Source organism: Lathamus discolor, chromosome Z, assembly GCF_037157495.1.
Source record: "Lathamus discolor isolate bLatDis1 chromosome Z, bLatDis1.hap1, whole genome shotgun sequence".
NCBI lineage: Eukaryota > Metazoa > Chordata > Aves > Psittaciformes > Psittacidae > Lathamus > Lathamus discolor.
This window is the reverse complement of record NC_088909.1, coordinates 66,636,237-66,657,572: the sequence shown is the minus strand read 5'-3', so window position 1 is coordinate 66,657,572 and position 21,336 is coordinate 66,636,237. Positions and strand designations below refer to the sequence as shown.

Here is a 21,336-nt window from a genome sequence, read left to right as displayed (position 1 = left end):
ACTAGGATATTAGCATTAAAGCAGTGATTATGTAACCAGTTTTGGCTCATCTAATTGTGGGGCCCCCTTCACCTTCACCTGCATGTCTCTGCCACATCCCTGTGTCAGTAAAGATGGTCTGGCTGGAAACTAGGCCAAAAAGATCAGAAAAGAAAATTTTGGATGGATAAGTGAGTGGGCCTGGCTGACAGAATGGCTGTGCCTGATACCAGTACAAAGGAGAAACACATTTTTGTGGTCTTGTTAACATGTCAAACTACTTGAGAAAGTTTGCACCTGGAATTTGCATTTGCTACCTAGTTTTGCCTGCACAGATGATTCCCTGATGGAGCTGTTGAACTGGAGGTTGACCTATGTATATTTTAGATCTCATTACTGTCGAACTTTTGCAGGTTTTGTTGTTGTTTTTTTTTGTTGTCGGGTTTTGTTTTGTTTTTTTTTTTTTTTTTGTTAGCACCACTCACAACAGGCATATAACTAAGAAGTGCTCAGATAAAACGAGAACACAGCATAGGAACGTACTGAATTGGCTTTAGTTGTATATTATTGCACTGCTGAAGGTGCTATACTCCACTGTATTTCTGCATGTCTTTTTTTTTCACTGGCTTGCTACTCACGTATCTACACTGATAGAGCTGAGATGTAGCCTCTGTGAAGAACAGTGGAAGGGAGAAACAGAGGAGACATCACACTCCTATATGTCTTGTGTCCTCTGAAGACTGATGTCAAAAGCAATAGGATATTTCCAGTTGTGTTATCAATATGCATCATAAATGTTATTTACTAAATTAACAAACCATCACCAGCATAGCAGACAGGAAAACAGAGGTCAGTTAATTTTCAACATCAGATGGTCTTCGTATCTACCTTCAAAGCTAAAGACAATGTTTACTGACATTGTTTTCCAGCTGGGATTTCCTTCTTGTACAAGAAGCTGGTTCTGCATTACACGGGTTTGAGGTAAAGGAACATAATGTTGTGACTGAAAGAGCAAAGCTGATGTATAAAGCATTGGACTTGAGAAATCTGTTAATCTTCCTTCTTTTTTTTTTAACTTTTTGATTCAAGAAACAGTTTTCAGAAGAGTTCAGGCACAAAGTTAGGTGGAAAGGATCATCGACACATATTCTTTTTGATCCTGACTCTCTGCTTGTTCTGTTTAAAGATGCTTATACAAAGATTGTCTGTCCAGCATTGTACCACTTCTGCATCTTTAATTAATTTTTTCATGGTACTGCTTTCTATACTCTTAGAAAGATGTAACCTTGGTCACACAAAAACAAGAAGCATAAATTTCCCTACAAAGCTTTCTAGAATTTGACTAGATAATTTCTGTCAGTACAAGAGACAGAACTCTCTGTTTCATTGGTCTATATATGAGATTTTTGAATTAAAACCTTTTGAAATGTGTTATGAGTAGGATGAATCACATAAAGTTTTCTGTGCAGATACAAGAATCATAAAGAGGAGAAGGTGCAAAAATATGCTGCTGGTAAGTGATGCGGGATATTATGTGCCATACCTATAAAGGAAGTTAATGTTTGGGAATGTTGTGCTGTCTGATGACAGAAAACTGTATGTATGGGTTGAAAATGTCCCCCATAGTCCTTACAGACCCAGTCTTGTGGCTAGGGGACTCATAGGTTATATGTCTATTTCTGCTCACAAGTCTCTGTGCCTAGTGAGAGGTGACCATATATGCCCCAGATAATATGCGAAGCCCAGAGAATGGGATCTCCTGAGGCCATGGATTCAGGAGGTTCAGCAAGGACAGTGTGCCTTCTCTAACTAATAAGACTATAATGCTGATACATCTCTGGCTGTTTGTTTTTGAGCTTTTACCAGTGCTTCTTTCCTGGTGTAACATTCCCAGCATTTTATCTGTACATTTTCATACAATTAATATCTGAACTGAAGCTTCACAGTCTGGCTTATAAATTGTAGTTTTGTAAAGATGTTGTTTGGCTGCAGCAGATGAAGACAGCTGCTAATGAAAGCTATTGCTGTGCTAGCATGGACCTGAAGACAAATGCAAGGCCCAACATGCATAAGGCATCTGGTTTTATACCAGTGGCATACGGCAACTTCATGCCCTTAAGAAGAATTCACCCTCACAGCATCAGCAGCCAAGTGCAAAGTCAGTCAGCCAAATGTGGAGGGAATTGCATGTTTTAATGTCTTGTCTGACCAAGAATGTGCTTTGCAATCACAAGGAATGCTCATGATGCTTAGCTAATTTTGCGGAGTACAAGTATACAGCTGTTTGGTTGTTAAATCTCCTATGCTTATACATGACTCCCCTGTAAATAGGTGAGACAGAGAATGGATTAAAGGCAATGATTGTAGGGTGACCCGATAAGACTCCTCAAGACATACACCTACTTGCAATTCACATGATTGCTCTGTACATGAGCTAGTCTGCTGTACTGCATCACCCTTAGAATAAAAGGAAGCCGAATATATAACAAAGTTGTATACACTTTGTATACACACAGAACTGGTGGGTATAATGATCCAAACACACAGCCTGCTGACACACCATTAGAACACTAGAGAAGGACACAATCAAATGTGTGTGGGTAGACCTTAAATATGCCAATTAAAAACCAAAACAAAAACAAACCTCAGGATAAACAAGTGTAGGAAATTACTTCTGTTACTGTTTTGGCTGGGTGGAAAAAAAGGCTTTTTTCACTAGGTGAGGGAAGGCTATTGGCACCTATGGGCACCATTAGCACTTCTCAGAAGCAACAAAAATTCATCTCTCCTTGCTAGGAATAAAGTTACCTTGAGAGATAACCATCAGATACTCAAAGTGCTAAATGAGTGACACTTTCTCAGCATCTGGTGCCTGCAAGTTAGGTTTTCAAATTTGTATGAGGAAACCTTGGTGCCCCACATGGCCTTTATGCAAAACCAACTGCTTCCTTCAAATGGGCAGCATGTTCAACAGCAGCATCTCTCTGTGGACCTGTGCCAGGCTGTGGGACTCTAGCTCTGGGGGGCCTTGGTCACAAAGGAGACAGCCCCTACTGTCACACTTCTTCCCCCAGTCTGGGGTCCTTGTCAGCAGCATGCCCCAAAGGAGTGGCGAAGGCTGCAGTGATTGCAGGGGTGAAGCTGTGGAGACCAGTCGAGCTGCACCATTTGTTTTAGTTTTAGAGTCAACTGTGAGGAGCGAAAGATCTAACAGCTCTGGGGCCTGTGAAGCATTTGATAAATATTTCTCTTTGAGGGTTTTCCTCCTGTCCAAACGTGGCTGCATGTAGAGATGGCACATGCATAAACTTGTGGCAACAGATGTCTATTTTGCTGGGACATGCCATGTTTGACAGAGTGGCCCACGAGTTAGCACGAGGCTGGAGAGCAAGCATTGCTGTTTGCTTACAAACAAACCTTACCAAAGTGCCTCTCATTGCAGTGTTAGAAAGTCGGCCAGGTCTACATGGTAGCAGGGGAGGAAAATTATGCTTTCCTTTATCTGTTCTTGCAAACAGCTGGAGACAGATAAAAGCGGAGACAGTTTTAACCTAAGCAAAGACTGTGACTGTGTGCTTTCCTTTGTTCCTCAGTGCTTTCTGTTTTCCTCCTCCCTAGTTATATTTTAATTTGTGGATGAGAGCATGCATGGGACAACTTCTGAATGCTTTTACTTTTTTCTCCCTCTTCTTTTCTTTAACTGAAGGAGACACATTTCTTCTCAAACTCAACTCCTGTAGATGCCTCGGCTTCAGAGGTGTGCAAGGACAACAGGGTCTGTGCTCCGTTCCGTCTACTCAGGGCAACTTCCAGAGCCATGACACAAAGACCAGATAGACATCTTTGACAACCAGCTGTCACTGAGGGTATGTTTTGTCATAGCATGATAGATGTAAAACAGTCCTGAAGCTGTAATTTTAAGATTTTACAGTAACACAGAATGCATAAGATAGAGACAGAAAAAGGAACTGATATCTTAAAAACAAACAAACAAACCCCTTCTATCTCTTCTTCTAAGTACACAGGAGAAAATTTACAAATCCTAGCATTCAGAGTGAGTGATGATTTACACTGACTAATTAGAATCAGCATGCCAAGTTTCCCATGCAGTGCTTTGAAATTGTAGAAAATGTACCTTCCTACTTCTAATTAGATGCCTTGGACTGATGTTTTGGTACAGCAGGAAAATGTTGCTTTGCTAGACCTTTCAATTGCTCTAATTCTTCAAGTCATACACGACTCCATCAGGGTGACTCTTGCAGGCATATAAGCTCATCTACATAAAGAGTTGCTCCAGATAAGCTTTCTCTGATTAAATCGGCTGTGGATGTTATTGCAACAGAAATAGCTGTTGCGCTGTAAAACCTGTATCAGATCACTCTTTCCTTTTGTTAATTGCAATCTTTTATGGTTCTGTATGTTTTCTGCAGGGATGAAAAATAAGTATTACTTCAGATATAGCTTTACCGTACTGTATGCTTTCCACATATCTTGCTGCTTTCCTTCAAAAAGTAAAGCCTATTTGGAGCACATTACAAGCTGTATTGCCTACAGACTTCTCAGGTATTCTTTAAGGCAGGCCAAGATGTTTTCACAATGGCACTCCTGCAATTTCAACATCTGATAAATAAAGGCATGACTATTTTCCTCCAGCTGTTCTCTTTGATATTTAATTGTCCTAAGCTGGTACTTCCTTTTCAAAGTCTGGGGAAACAAAGGCATATGGGTACAGATGAGTTTGTGAGAAATAACGAGAAAAAGAACTTTTCTGGTTTAGTGCATTTTATGTGAAGAGTGAGAAACCTTACTTTTTCCACTCATGTCTAGGATGTGTAAAGGAACAGCCTGAATCTTTTGCAATATTTAACACAAATATGTTTTTACACAATAACTCCCTATAAAAGTCTTCTACTGAATAGTCATAGATTCAAAGGCAGCCATAATATTGTGTCATTTATTGACGATACATCTTTGCCTGCTTCTTAATTGGATTGATGTCTTGGTTTGTGGCACGAAAGAATAAAGAAATCTTAAGAATCAAATATATTGAACTTTTTAAAGTTGTTCAGGATTTTATACATCAATAACTTATTTGAAGCTTACAAAATTATAAATGTTATTGTTTCTACATGGTAGCTCCACATTCAGAGAATGAAGATATATTTTACACTCCTTGTTTTCTTTTTTTTTAATCCAACCATGTTCCTGTTTTATAAACTTGCATTACAAATGCATTTACACATTCAATTTTTTTATTTTATTACACAGCCTAGAAATATATATGAATGGTATATAAATCAAGGCAAGTTTCCTCTAGAAAAAGTTAAAAGAGGCTGCTCTTTGCTGTAGTTTTAAAAATAGAAGATCTCATATTTCTAGGATGTGAAATAAAATAAACCTAAAAAAGACAAATAAGTATCAGCTATATGCTAAGAAACATATGCTTCCTGCCTGAGACTGTGCATACGTACAATTTAGCTATAATAAATAATAAAGTCTCAAAAGCTATATAACTTCTAGAGTTCTTCTGTATATTAGGGTTTGAAATATATCTACCCTTAAAAACCTCCTTATCTCTTTGAATTTCAGATTGGTCATTCTACCCTGCTCTTTTCTTACTGTTTTGTTACAGAATACAATGCAACGACAAATGGTAGATACAAATTGGTAGAGCCAAACATAAAAGCTCTTCATAAATGAAATCAGCTTTATTTGCTAAAGTTGTTGTACTGTGTACAAGGGAAATTACTATAATTTACAATACTTAAGGCACAGAACATTGAAGTTTTTTTTTGCTTCCTCAGGAAGGAAAGTATTTTAGAATTAAAGAATTGTTAGGATCAGACATTGATTGCAGTAATAAAAATATAATAATAAATACTTAATATTTATATAATCTGAATTTATAATAATCCAAGCATTTCAGCATTAACTAGTACATCATAATCTTCCTCCAATATGTAGGTGAAAGTCTCTTTTGTAGCTCACAGAAGAAAGTTGTGTGACTCATCATGACGGTATTTCTCTTTGTCTATTTTCACAACTGCAAACGGCAGAGCTCCAGGAGGATGATGAGCAGGCAAGCAAGTGCAAACACTGTTTGCTGTATTCTTAGCCCATTAGAAAATAGGCTGGTAATTTCTTCATTTTCTGATTTCAGTTCTAAAAAAAAAAAAAATAATATATATATATGTATCAAGATAATAAAATGGTTAATGATCAAACTAGGTAAATTTTAAAACATGAGGATTTTCAACGTACTTTGAAAGTCCTCTGACATCTCACAGGTACTTAAGTTAAAGGTATCAGCTGTTAAAGCCAATCAAAGAGGCTATTCTCAAGGGAGAGATGTGAATAGATGTCCCATCAATGATCGTTTGAGGAGCAACTGATAGCACTTATCAGCTCTTGCAGGCATTAATCTGAGAATAATCAAAAGTAAATACCAAGCAAAAGCAGGAGCAAGATCTTCACAAGAGGTATGTGCTCAAGTCTGCATGCAGCCTTTTAACCCTTCCTTTAACAAGAGGAGCAAGATTTATTAGCACAAGCAGAAAGCCACATCCACATGCACGTGAAAGCCGCTGAGATCCTGGTCAGCAGATGAGCAGAAAACTCTTCACTGCCACCTTTATTGCGTATGTTAAGCTGCTATCAAGGGTGATAAGAAGTAGAGTGCTTTTACTAGTATGGCAAGGCCTGTTAGGTATTTTTGCTCTATAATGGGAAACAATAGGGCTTATTCAAGGGTAAACACTCAAGGAGCCTGAGCATTTAACTTTTCTGAAGAGTTTTGGGTGCACACATAATTAGTCAATACAGAATACTTCAAGGCAAAAGTGGTTCTGACTGTGTCTTTTTGTTGTTTTTTTGTTTGGTTGGTTTGTTTTGCTTTGGTTTAGTTTTTTTGTCTGTGGTTGCAAAGATAGTAATGTCACCTTTCCTTTGCATTTCACTTTGAATTTGTGTGCTTATCACACACTAGGACATATCCAGGGGACCTAAAAGGCTCAAGTTTTGAAATTTATATTTACTTCTGAGTTGATGGTATAACTCGGGAGTCATAACTTGAACAAACTTCTACTCAGGCAGGAATCTGGTCAGGAAAAAAGAAGCGGATAGTTCCCTCATGTGGAAATGAATCTTGAAGCTATTTAGGTCTGTCCCTGCTAACTAGTGACGTTGACAGAACTGAAGGAAAGTATATTACAGGGTGGGATTGAGACATCATGGATGGACAAGGTCCAGCCAAGGCCAGGTTGGATAGGGCTTTGAGCAACCTGGTCTAGTGGAAAGAACTGCCCCACTTCAGGGTGGTTGGAAGTAGATGGTCTTTAAGTTCCCTTCCGACCCAAAACCCTTCTATGAAGACAGAAAATATTCTGCACTAACTTTACCACTGAAGAGAAAAATATAAATTTATTATTTGTCATCTCGAAGTATTGAACATTGTCTAGATCTCAGTAGCCTGTTCTCAATGGAAAAGTACCTGCAAACCAATATTCAAGTTACTATGCTAGCTGATACTGTGTTTTCAAAAATCCTCATACTTTTATAGAGGAATTTTCACAAGCTGATGTATAAAGACTTAAAGTAATATAATGCTTTTGAGGAGACTAGGTATTACTGTTTTACATTGATAAGGACTATGGCTACACATTTTCTGTGAAGTGTGCTCAGTCTTAGAACTCTGTATAAGATTTTGAAGATTAAGACACAGATCTTTATTCGAGCTCAGGCTAGTTTTCTGACATTTATGTGTTAAATAGCAAGCACATGCAAATTTTCAGTACTTGTTTCTCTAGTGTGACACTGTTTTCTATTTCTACCACATCAGCTCACACTGTTGTTCTTTCTCTTTTATCTAAGAAACTTTTTTGTGTGTTTACATGTAATTTAATTGTACAAATTGTCCTGGTTTAGTCTGAAGTCATAGACATTTTTAGGTTTTGCAGAACAGAGAAAGTTTTCATCTCTGTAATTTTCATTTAAAATTGGGGGAGTTTCCTACTGCACAATTATAAAGATCTTGAAGTGTTTTCTGTGATTTTCTGTAGAGGCAAAAGCAGTATAATTTACTGTTTCACTGATGGATTCCCTGAAGCAAAGCAGACCAGTGCAGATGTCTAAATAGAGCACATACAGCATCCTCTGAGTATCCCACCTTTCCAGATCTAATAAAAATGATTGGTTTAATGTTGTTCCTTACCACAGTTATCATGCATTATTTCTGAGAGACAGCTCAGAGTACCATATCCACACCGACACAGCCAACAGCCCTTCAGCACCCAGGCACCGTGGGCAATGCTGCCACAGTTGCTGTCAAGAACAAGGGAGACATTTGGTATATCCCTGATCCCACCACAGAAAACAGCCATTCGGAGCAGCTCTCTCACTCTTTCTAGTTTTGGTCTGTTTTTTACCTTTGCCGCTCGTCATGTTCACAGTATCTGCCAGTGAAATGCTTTAGGCAGGCACAGAAAGCCCCTAGGATACAGGTCCCTCCATTTTGGCAGCAATGTCTATTCAGCTTTTTACCTGCAAGACAAAATTACAGAGCCTACCAAGCATCCTGGGGATTCAGAACCTCCCCTTTTCCTCACTTGGTCTCTCTCAGGTCTCTCCAGCTGCCAAAGGATCTTAAGGATATGTAGTTTTATTGTCTTTAGAGACAATAAAATCATCTGCCTGTTAGGAGTGTTTGTTCAGTTAAACCCAGTTTGTTTAGTTAAGGATTAGAAGCAAACTACTAGGGATTACAGGATGGTCAAGAAGCAATGCCTGGCAAGACCTGTAGCAGCAGCAATATATATTCAAGTGAAATATTTCACTTTGACAGAGGCAGGTTTCAGTCACTCTAACAAATGGCACATTGTCACCGCGAAGTGGTGCTTATGTTTGAAGAAAAGAAGCTTTGTTATTGGAAGAGTTGTTCAGTTTTGAGACAGGAAAGCTTTCTCATGCCTTTCTCAGACTTCTGGAGCTGAGTACCAAGCTAAAACTTTATATATGTGGAAGGAAACATGTCTGCTCTTGTTTCTCTTCTCTTAGTATTGTTGCTTTCTGACAGCTAAATTATTTTTATTTTTTAAAATTAAAATCTTTTTGGTCAGGAAATATGGTGAATTTTAAAAAATTGACTTAATTTCACAGATGCCTTTGAGAATCCAAGGGACCAACACCTTCTTAATTCCTAACACATTTTCCTCTTTTCCATTGCCACATTTTCTAGATAAGAGATCCCAATTCTACCCAAAATTGTTATCACCATTTTCTAAGTGGCTACAGGAATGATTTAAATGAGCAGCCACAGAAAACCAAACGGCTGGAATCTTCCGGGACAACAGTCAAAGCATTACTGCTATACAATATTTTAATAAGCCATTCTATGCCGTTGTTTAAAGAAATAATGTTACCTACTCTCTGTAATCCCAGTAAAAGGTACCACTGCCAGGGAATTCTGCTCCTTTCTGCTCTCATAACTCTGATTCATGTCACTGAGAGCATTTATAGTAGTCCCTTCGCTCTTGGGCTGCTGCTTTTGTGCTGTGGCATTGAGACTTTTCACATCATCTTCTTTTTCACGGCCTTGAAAAGTACAAGATACGGAAGAGTAGCTTGTAAGGAAGCATTGCATACTGTAAATGTACACACGGAGGGGTGGGGAAAACACGAAGTTTTCCTTACCTTTTCCTAAATGGACAGCCTGCCAGACCAGAGTCACAGTGAAAAGAATTCTACAAAAAAACAAAGAGCTGAAATAAATTTGTGCTAATAAGGCACAGACACCAAAACAAAGCTTGGGTGAGCAGGGCTGGGGGGGAGAAGATTTTTCAAAGCTTTATCAACCATTGATAATATAGACTATACACATATTTTATGCCAGCAGTAATTCGGCAATTCAAGTTAACATATTAAAAATACCTAAACTTGAAAAGGTGGCGGGTTGGGAGTGTGACAGAGGGGAAATGGACGGACAGAGAATAGGGACATACGGCTTAATCTTATTTCGAGAAAGCTACAGATTCCATACGTTTGCTGGTTGACAACCAGTCAAAAATGTCTCCTTATGTACATTTCTTTACCACAACACGGTTGTTGCCAGCAGTTACAAAAAAGCAGCAAATGCAAGAGAAAAACGTTAGCTCTCAATTCATCCGCAGTTCCAGGTACATTTGTTCCTTTCAGCTTCCTACCCTGATTATCAGCCAAAAAAAGCACTGCTAAAAGGAAAAACATCCTTGGCTAGAGAAGGTCCGCAGCTCAGGCAGCCTTACCTAACATGATTTCCCCAGTACATTCTTCTTCAGCCTGAAACACCCGTTAAGATCCTCCAGGAAAGCTTGAGCAGAAGGAAGAGGTCCAAAGCCCCTCACTGAAGGCTGTTGCATGCAGCAGTCCTCACACCATGCACGGCAACGAGAGAAGGAGCGTGGATGAAACTTTTCTTTCCAGTTTACAACAACGTCGAAGAGACATAGTTTCCAGTTGCACCGCTGGCTGAGCCCTCACTGGCCGGCACGGACCATCTTTCCTACCTGGGACTCCCCGGCCAGCTCCCGATTTACATGCATGGCTGAAGGGTGGAGCGAAGTGGGGGGTCCTACTGCTGGGGGGAGACTTAAGGGCCCACGACCACAAAAAAGCCCAAGCCAGGAAGATTTTAAATCCAGTTTATTTCTTAACATAAAAAAAAAAAAAAAAAAAAATTGTTATCATCACTTACAGGGTGGGAAAGAAAATACTGCTCTTCAGAACTGCAAAAGGTATATAATAAACTGCAGCAGGTATATAACAAAAGTTAAAACCCTTCAACGTTACTTATATGCTTTGTTTCTGCTAAGGGGTTTCTACTTTATGAAGTTGTCCCACTTTGCAGCACCGATACTCCTTAGAGCCTGCATTAGAAATTTCTACCAAAAGTATTACAGAAAGCAGCACAAGGTTCTTGACAGAAGATTGTTGTCTCTCAAGAGCTGTTAATAGTCTTGAAATCCTCTTGAGACTTATTTACTATTATTAAGATTAGACCCATTAGTGAAGCATTCTTAGCCTGAGCCCATGCAATATCAGCAGATAGCTAGATTTATGCTGAAATGGCCTAGAGCCACTCACAACTTTACTTTGGCTCAACAGCATCAGCAAAAATTGGTAAAAAAGCACCTCTGGACAGTCTTTTTTCAAATGGCTTTACTTGTACCTGCTGGCCCACATTGCTTCTACCTAAGCTGCAACAGGAAACTGCAGCAATACAGCTTTGTTTTGTTTTGTTTGGGTGGGGGGAACATGTGGAAGAGTCATACTTTCACTATGCTAGTGCAAATCAAGCTACTACAAGTTGCATCTTGGCTAGATATACGATCACATCAGACTTATGGGTCGGATCTTCACTAAAGAAATGGCTCTACTGGCTAAAGACATTGTCATCTTCTGTTGTTTGTAACTGTCTGTGGCTGACAGTTGTCAGCTTTGTCCCATCTAAACTAACGGTTTGGAATCTGTGATCACTTGTTATCCAGTCTGGTACAAAAACTAGCTTAATTTACAGAGTACTGTTCAAATTAATTCAACCTGCTTGACACTGAGGCAGATGGAAAGTGTTCTGAGGACATGTACTTTCATGTCTCATGTGTGGACATTGATCTCCAACACGAGCATAGAAGTGTACGGCTGGAGATTGAAACGGCTCTTTCTGTTACAGGCAATGTTTGCAGGGAGTGCTCTGCTGTACTACATCAGTCCCAGTGGATAAGGCATTCCCAATGCTGGTACAGCTATTGACTCCAATTGATCTATCTATCTCAAATGTTTTCTTGTAGATGTAGACTAACTGCTTTAGCTTCATGATAATTTGTTTCATGGTGTGTTTTATGTTTGTTACTAATTTAAACTGATTTAGATTAAGCTATTCTTGTTCCAGAAGTATACTGAAGAGCCTTGGTTTTTGGAATTGAGAGTCTGTCATCTACGTTTGCATGAAAGTCAGCTAAATTAGCACTAGAAGATCTTATACACTAATACGTGTAGGTAAAATGTTTATTAGAAAGAATGTTATGATAAAAATCACAACATGTTAATCCAGGAAGAGATTTTGTTTTGAATATTTTAAAAAGCAACAATTTTGAAGAGGCAGATTACTTTCTGCTATGTGCTTCTACCTGCTGTGATTCACAAGAACTTCTAAGCTAAGGTTTAGGTAGTTGCTTAAAACCTATCATATGTGTTCAGTACCGTCGTGACAATAGATGATGCTCTGAATTAGAATTGTGAGATGTTTCACACAAAATGAAAGAGATGTCATTTTTGCATGTATTTACAAAATGTGTTTGTTTAATCAACATAAGAAAATGTTTACTTGTAGAACATACAATTCTAATTGCTCTTGCTTTCAGCAACTGCATAACAGGGTTAGTATTTTGAATTTAAAAAGAACAGCTGTAGTTACTTTTGTTTACTGTTTTTTGTTAATGTATTAGGGAAAAAAATTCAATTTGGCTTGAATTTACAATGTTCAGATGCTGAAACGCTGCCACTTAGCATCTTGTCTGTTGGTTCTCCCCCTTCTACAGATTGAAGGTAGAAAAAATAAACAGAAAAGTTAACACAGGTATATCATACTTACTGTGTTTTTTACTAAATACAGTGTCAGTATAGTTCTGAAGAGCTTTTCTGGGTATCAGACTCCCAGCCCTATGCTGGACCTAACTTTCAAAATGAGAATGCTGGTAAAGAAATACTGATCAATTTTCATACACTATGCAATTTGTTTAAGATCAGAAGTCATCCCTGTAGCTGCAAGAGCTAACAATCTGGGGAACTGTAAAGCAGTTGGTAAACATTTCTCACTGTGATACCTTATTTCTTCCTTCCTTCTCCCTATAGCCTCGCCAGCAAGGCACACATAGGAATGGGGACAACATAAATTGCTCAAACGCTGCGGTTGCCTGACTGCCCTATAGAGGTGAGATTGGTGTGACACTGTGGAAAAGCTCTGCTGTTTGTTGTTGACAGAATCTGCCAGAAAGTGATTGCTTCTGCCTAGGGATTTGCAAGGAGCTGCAGTAGAAGTAGAACTCCCTTTATCAGCTTCAAGATAAGAGTGGAGCCAACCAAGGAGCTGGTCCTGAGCATTTCAGTCAAACCCTTTGTACACAGGAGATGGTTAACCATTAGTTAAGGGCCTTCACTGCTGTTAGTTCTGACAGCAGGTCAAGGAGCCTATATGGATAAGGGTGGCAGGAAACCGTTGTGTTACTTTATTAGTCCACATAACTCCTCTTGTGCTTATCCAGGGCACTGTAAGTCTGTAGTCTACATCTTATGGCACCTTTTCCCAACGTGCAAGTTGACCGATACATCGAAAGGTGAAGCGTGGATAATAGGAGCTGTTTTGCGAATATTAGTGTTTCATACCAACTGTATTCCTGTGTAGATACTCAGTATTTCTAAAAGATTCAGAATCAATAGGTGCCTAAGGACTGCAGGTAGCAATGGAAAAAAAAAAAAAAAAAAGAAACAACCAAAAAAAAAAAAAGGATGAGGAAAATGTGGGTGTCACTGGCTTCCTGGAGACTGTGTTGAAAAACCTGAGCAGGGGTTATTCAGTCATGACCAGTGACTAGGAAGCTTTAGGTTCCCAAATTACAGTTTAGGGTAGGGCCAGCTCTTTAATCAGATTTAGCAAAGTTAAATCAGTTATACAGAATATTGTGGAAAACAATAGAAAGCAATCACACCACCACTACCACCCCAAGACATTTATCGAAGTCCTGGGAATAGAGATTTTAGTGAAGCAAAACTGTCAGGCTTGGTGACTTAGTGTCCTCTGAGGACAGGGCAGACCCCAGGCACTCTAGGCTGGGAGCTCTCAGTGTGTTTAACAAAATAAATGGTAAGGATTGTGGATGGACAGAGCTAATACTAGCCATCCTGAGATTTATAAGTTTTTGTTGGCTACAACTGCTACTAGGGCTTCTGACAGCTACCCAGCCACTTTTGCTGTCTACGGGCTATGTAAAACTCCAGTGCAGTCAGATGAGTGATTTTCATGGTGTCACAGGACCTTCTATACAGGTGCTGGTCAGACCAACTTTTATTACTGTCAGGAATTTCCTGTACGTTTGTGCAGCGGTTGCTTTTGTTGCCTTTTCATCTCAGTGTATGTATGAAGGGGAGATTATACACAGGCACAAGAGCCTGCACTGTTTCAAATGAGCAGTATAAATGCCCCGAGCAGCCTTTTTTTTATTCTGGGCTAAGAGTGGTTTACATTCATTTATTTGGAATCTGCCACTAATTGACTCAAGGAAGTAAAAAGCAGGAAAATAAGATAATCCATACAGAGACTGGCTCAAGTTTAACTAATGCCACAGGTCCATGATCAACTTAAGCAGGATAAATGGCTGTTGCTGTTAAAAGGATGAGTCTCCCTCTGTCTTACACCATGTGCTATTTGTTCATACTGCCACACTTACCCAGCCATTATTGTTTGTGCAGCCGTGAGTGAGCTGGAGCAGGGAATTTATCTGAATGAAAACTCATCTCACAAAAAATCCCCGTTAGTTTTCATCTGGATCAGTTCCCTAATGTGGTTCATAAGCACTAGTGCTGGCAGAAGTAGGAGACAGGGATAAGGAACCATGGCCATTTGATAGGCAGCCCCTTTCTGTTGCAGAACTGATTTATGCCAGATTAAATTGACTGTGGAATTTATAAATAGGATTCAGTTCATAAATTTAAACTGGAGTTTCCTTCCCTAGGAAATAAGCCACAGCCAATATATCCACATGATAATGATACCACCTTCTATGTTCTCATCCTACTAGCACTGGCTAATACAGAGGAGTAGGGCAGTCATCCTACATCTCTCTGACAGCATATGAGTGAAGTTTAGTACAAACAAGATGGGAGTGATATTATCAAATGAATGGAAACAGTTACAGCAGTTCCTTGGACAGGAAACCTTATGCAGATGTTGTACGAAAATATAATGCTTCATCACACATTGACCTAAATTTATGGAATAAAACCAGCCTCATAACACAGCATCCTGTAGCTTTTCCTTTTACTGAGTCTACTGGTTAGTCATTACACATGATGAAAAAAATCAGTACAGTAACAAAGGGGTTTTGTAATGAAAATGAATGTAGTTTATGTCTCTTCTGTACAGAAGAAAAAAAAAAAGTTAAATCTGCTAGTGCACAAGAGAAGTGATAAGAAGACCCTGGTTATCTTCCTCTGAAGAAAGGGTTCTTTGGCAAATGAATCAACATGAACTCCAAGAGACTGCAAGACTGAGATTTCTTTTTTAATTCTCCTCCTTAAAAAAAATTTTAGTATTTTATTGAACAAAAAAAAGTACTGAGGAAAAAGAAGTTTCATACAATTACATATTTTGAAGTTTGGGAAGATGACGCTTTTAAGTATCCCAGGATCTGCAGAGCGCCAGAAAGCAGTTCTGTAGTTAGTAGTGTTGAGCTTCACCACATTTTTGGCTGAGAACACTTTTCCACATGCTATCAGGTATGTGTCTCTATCTTGTCCATCATTCAAGAAGAAGTGTCAACATGTCGGGTTCAAGCATGGGCTCTTTTTGGGTGCATAAACCTCACTAAGTCTTGTCTTAGAAAGCTGTCTTAGAAAGGGGCCATTTGGGGACACTGTATTAGTGCAGTCATGCACACAAGCTATATCTCTTTTGCAAAATTACCTTAGGCACCTATCTGAAAATCTATTTTTTCCATATACAAAATGCAATTGCTTAAGTTTAATGGCATTTTTTGACCTTGCTCAGTAGTTTTGTTTGGTGCTGCCAGCTGAAACTAGAGTGAAATTTTCACTCAGTCAGGTGATCCACCCTAATAGCAAAGACAGAAGCATTTCAAAGGTTCACTAGCTGTCAGGTGTTTCCCTTGATGTTTTCCTTTGGAAGTACTGCAGCATGGCTTAGCCTGTTGTTAACAGTGGTGCAGTAGAATATGACTCCAGAAAGCATTCTGGATTTATATGGCATCACACAAATTAGGAATTTCATAGCAGCCCTGAAGGAGTCCTAGATGAGGTGGTGATCCCACAGTCTAATTCAGGGATGGGGATGCATATCCCATGCTGCTGTGAATGGGAATCCCCTTCATAGATCTTCCCTTTGACCTTCAAGCTAGCCAGAGATGTTGGCATTTCTTTAATATGAAGCTACATGTTAAATCTGAGCCAATGTAGGAAGACAAATTCCTGAGTCAAGCAGATGATGAGATTTGAACTGGCTTCAGTGGCACTGGACCTCTTACGGAGCTGCATTAATTTGTTAAACTGGAATAAACCTACCTACTTTCTTTCTCAGCTAGTTTTGAGGCTTATGAATTGAAGCATCTCAGCAACAGGTCCAGTGAGCACTGGAGCTGACATGTAGAGGGGTGAGGGAATGCATGTCTGACAGTCTGTCATTGAAGGAAGGATGTGTGCAGGACAACTTTTTACAGGTTATGAGCTATTAGACCACACTAAACCATGGCGTCTTACTTCATCCTTCTTTTTACCTCCCTTCTTTGAATTCACTTTTTTAAATACAAAGTAGAAAGCAGCTTGTATATATATATAAATCACACTGAAAAACTGGGTATTAGTGATGAGATATGTGTAAGGAGCAGGTTTGATACCTGAGTAACTCTTGTAGGGACCAGGGATTGCAGGCAAAAATGAGAGATCCAGTTGTGGTTTTTTTAATCTATGATAATAGCAGTTAAATGTTAGTATCAATTAAAATAGAAACAAAACACTATATGATAACTTATAGTGCTGTCAGCAGTCCAGGCCTTTTGTCTCCATTCTCTTGCTCCACTTGAGGGCTCCTGTCTACTGTGCCAGCCCTAGATTCCAAGTTAGCCCTGGCCCAACAATTCAAAATGGACTGCATGTGCCACTGTTTGCAGATGGCTCGTCCTCCAGATTGCTTTACTGCAAGGAGCGTGTTGAACTTCTGCCATTAGAATGGCTTCATTTCTGCTCCATGCTAACTGGGGATCTGCATGATTTGAACTAGAGCTGTATATGTTGTTGTCTCTAAAACACACCTGTGCATCAATCAGAGCTGGCACATATGAAATGATGCTCGGGGAAAAGCTGTGTATGTCAACAGAGGCTAAATTCTGTCTTCTTCCAGGCTCTTAGAAGGGATTGCCATAACAATAGGCAATTTTGAAAATTTCTAGTTTATGGGTGTTAGGGAAGGACTATGCACCCCTTCTGAGATTACAAAAATCCCACAATAAGAAACAAACTAGAAACCACACGACTGAAGTCTGGAATATAAGGGCTATTTTAAGCAGTTGGATTGCACATGAGGCTGCAGAAGGAAAGGAGCCATCTCTCTATTAGCTGTGGTTGACTCCAGTATGCTGTAGGGCTTGGTGCTGACAGTGCGAGGAAAGCAAAAGCAACAGTGGGATCTGTACAGGTAGAATCTTGCTCTTAGGGATAAAGCATGTCTCAACATATGCTTGACTTGGGAATTAGACCTCTGACAACACTTTTCCTTTTGGTTTGGGAGGAGTGATTATAGACAGGAGGATAAGAATAGTCTAAATCACCTAATATGGGCATATTGTGAGCAATTATATTAAAAGTGTGACTGCTCTAACATCAAGAATTCTGAGAAGGAATTTCTGGAAGCCAGGAATGGTAAATTAATAGAAGATTTTTCTGGAACACGAAGTTTTACTTTATAATGAGGACTATGAAGGGCACAGGACAGGATGCCAGCTGCAGTTTCACACTGTGATATACATATGTATATTTGTGCAAATGCACCTATTTTTCTTTCTTTTTTTTTTTTTTTGGCAGAAAAGCTGATTTTTATGAGCCTCCTGCTTTGCTTCCTCTCCCATGTGCTTCTGTCTCCTTAGTTGTGCTGCCCAAGTCATTCAGGTCATCAGCAGAGAAAAGACTTAAGTTTCCAATTATTTCATTTAAATTTGGTCCTTTTACAGATCAAACAGAAACAGCCATTTTGCAAAAATGTTGAATTGATATAACTGTATTTAAATGAAACCTTTGCCTGTGTGCTCATCTCTTCTGAATATGGCTCATCTGAATGGTTGAAGAAGAAAACTAAACTTCTGTAAATACAATGATTTTTCAGTAACATTTGCTTGCAGCCAGGTTTAGGGGTAAAGAGAAATTGAACCAGTTTAATAGATTACCACTATGTTCTCAGTCCCCAGGGGACATAAAGACCTGAAATGAGAACACGGTGTGTGCACATTTTGTTAACACAGTTTTGTTTGGTTAAAGATGAAAAACAAATAGCTGGGGAATTCTTGTGAGCAGTAAACTTCATCCCAGGCAATGACAGCAGAGAAAATGTCTGTAAATTTGGTATTTTACAGTTTGGGATGAGTATGTATTTAACATTTACTGTGAAATGTGGTCTAGCTTAATTCATTTCAACTGGTGCTTAGTGGTTGCTCTGGGAACACTTATAAACTTCCTCTTTAAGTGAAAATCTACCATTTTCTCTGCTAAATCTTCCTGGTTTTACAGTGCATAGATTTTCCAGGGGCTGATGACAGTTCATCATTTGGAAAACTACCCTTCATTTCCACACATAGAACTTGACAAGAAAAAAATGCTGTCTTATTTTAGTAAAGTGTTCTGATATTTCTCTAGTGGTTTAAAATGTGGTCCACAGTCCTTCTGCTAAGTGCATGTGTATTTGTAATAGGTTAGATCTATTCAACAGAACAGATACTCCTCACAAGAATAAAACCAGAAACATTTGTGAAAGAGAAACACAATCCCTGACCTAGGTGAAGGAACCATGTCATCATGATACACCTTCAGATGTATGGAAGTGTCGTATTATCTGAGGATAGTGCATGTGCAGCTGCAGTTAATGTCACTTGAAGCACCCGTGCCCACTGATCCCACAGTGATAAATCTGCATGTATATGTCTTATGTGCTTCTATCAAAATTATGGCTGCCATCTATAAACTGCTGCAAAACATCTGGCAAGTTAATTTGCAATTAGATGTAGAGATAGGTTAATGAATATTTAGTCTAGCACTGCTTTCTGGGACATATTTTAACACCCATATAGCAATCTGATCCAACGTCCATCTATGTGTGCCTGACCTTGAGTGACTTCATCATGATAATTTTTGTGCCTTGTCTTCACTATGATTTTACTCTGGCAGGATTTTCTCCAGTTAGCTTGTGTTTCCCTCAAAAAACAAGTAAGTGTGTACACATCTGCTTAGGTGAAGCCACGATGCTGTTAAACCTATAGGCACTGGCTGGAGTTCTGCAGGCCTTCTTTAACCCTTTGTGGGCATCAGAGGCTAGTCTTTGTCTTACTGCACACATAGAATCATAAAATCACAGAACAGTTAGGGTTGGAAAGGACCTCAAGATCATCTAGTTCCAATCCCCCTGCCATGGACAGGGACACCTCACACTAAACCAGCTCACCCAAGGCTCTGTCCAACCTGGCCTTGAACACTGCCAGGGATGGAGCATTCACAGCCTCCCTGGCAACCCATTCCAGTGCCTCACCACCCTAACAATAAAGAATTTCTTCCTTATATCCAATCTAAACTTCCCCTGTTTAAGTTTCAACCCGTTACCCCTTGTCCTGTCACTACAGTCCCTAATGAAGAGTCCATCCCCAGCATCCCTATAGGCCCCCTTCAGATACTGGAAGGCTGCTATGAGGTCTCCACGCAGCCTTCTCTTCTCCAGGCTGAACAGACCCAACTTTCTCAGCCTGTCTTCATACGGGAGGTGCTCCAGTACCCTGATCATCCTCGTGGCCCTCCTCTGGACCTGTTCCAACAGTTCCATGTCCTTTTTATGTTGAGGACACCAGAACTGCACACAATACTCCAGGTGAGGTCTCACAAGAGCAGAGTAGAGGGGCAGGATCACCTCCTTCAACCTGCTGGTCATGCTCCTTTTGCTGCAGCCCAGGATACAGTTGGCTTTCTGGGGTATGAAAGTGAGTTTGGTTTCCTCCACTTGTGCAAAGGAGGGAAAGAACTATGTTGGGGATCATTTTTCTTTTTTACCCCTTCCTGCACTGAGTAAGCTGGCAAGAATTTACCACGGTGGCTGAAGGCTGATCAGGGTGTCCTAAGGATAACCTCTCACCAAATGATACAGTTTGCATTTTACATTTCTGCTATACAATACCACTGTTCAACTTGGTCACTGTCAGCCAGGGCCTAGTCATTATCTAGGACTCTGTTGGAATAGGTGTAACCAAATATTGACATGTAAGAAAGTATCTGCTTCATAAAACTTATAGATCACTAGGTACTTAGCGTAACTCCCAGTTTCATGGTTTTAAGATAGCAAAGGAGAAAAAGGGGAAATGAATTAGCTACTTTTCAAACCACTCACCTACAAACACTTCTGCTGCTTGATAAACCTCATCTTTAGTCTGGTTTTTCTTTCTCTAGCATTAAATCTTTCTATTCTCTCTCTCCAGCTTCCTCTAGGGCTAATGCGTTAATGTAGCAGTGTACCCCTTATCCTGCTTAACCTCTCCTGGATGTTTTCCATTTCAGCCTTTTTCACAGGCTTGTGCATGGGAAGGCATAGTGCGTGCCTGTGCTTGCTGTTCTGTAGTCTGTGCATGGGAGAACAGCCAAGTAGGGACTCACAGCAGTTCTCAGTGTAGAGAGTTATTCTGTGACTTGCCAGTCTAACTCTTCAGTAGTAGCCAACAGTTTTGCAACATTAGGAGGTCTGGGAATCATCTATATCCTTCTGCAGATCAAAGGGCCAGAACATCTCATTTTATATGAAACAGTCCTTTCAATGAGCCATGCCACATCTGTTCCTTCATATCCACTCTGTTGCTTTCCTGCCAACAGGAGACTTCTGTATATATTTACATTAAGTAGACAGAATACCAAGCATACTCAAAAAATATTTGAAGAGATTTTGTATTAGAGGGTTGTCCTCAAAGGTTTTTCCTCTGCTTTACAGACTTTGCATGCCTTCTTTCTACTTCAAGTGTGAAAAGACTCCTTGTGCATAGCTTGCCGTCTCAGAAAGACTGTCTAGAAAATTTTATCACTAAGTTGCAGTATTGATACTAGGAGTTGTCTGATGAAGATATTATGCCTAAAAAAACCTTCAACCAAACCACAGGCCCTACTTTAGTAATGCATAGAAAGAAAACAGAAAATAATAAATACTCCACAAAGGGGGTATTCATTACCTGAGAAACCAGGGTGATAAAATGTGTAGGCTGTATATAGCACTGGTACCTACACTAGGTAGAGTTTGGCTATTTTAAGTGGAGTGGTGTTCAGACCACACAGGGCAATGATAGCATGTACAGCAGTAATGCTGCA

General features: G+C 39.6%; 1 protein-coding gene across 1 annotated transcript; it reads right to left on the bottom strand.

Annotated features, from left to right (window-relative positions):
• Window positions 1–5,666: 5,666 nt before the first annotated feature.
• LOC136005243 (cryptic protein-like) lies at window positions 5,667–10,504 on the bottom strand. Its single transcript, XM_065662553.1, has 6 exons — window positions 10,257–10,504; window positions 9,667–9,716; window positions 9,400–9,567; window positions 8,403–8,517; window positions 8,189–8,298; window positions 5,667–6,141 (listed from the first exon to the last, which is right to left on the bottom strand). The coding sequence occupies exons 1-6, from the start codon at window positions 10,277–10,279 to the stop codon at window positions 6,017–6,019; spliced, it is 591 nt and encodes a 196-aa protein (XP_065518625.1). The 5' UTR covers window positions 10,280–10,504; the 3' UTR covers window positions 5,667–6,016.
• Window positions 10,505–21,336: the final 10,832 nt, after the last annotated feature.

Bases quoted from the DNA above. Each gene is read 5' to 3' on its own strand.
- LOC136005243 (XM_065662553.1), bottom strand. From the start codon at position 10,279: ATGTACTGGGGAAATCATGTTAG. The intron at 8,518-9,399 runs GTAGGTAACATT...TTTGTCTTGCAG, and splicing joins TTTTACTGGGATTACAGAGA to GTAAAAAGCTGAATAGACAT. The intron at 6,142-8,188 runs GTAAGGAACAAC...TTTTTTTTTTAG, and splicing joins AATAATGCATGATAACTGTG to AACTGAAATCAGAAAATGAA.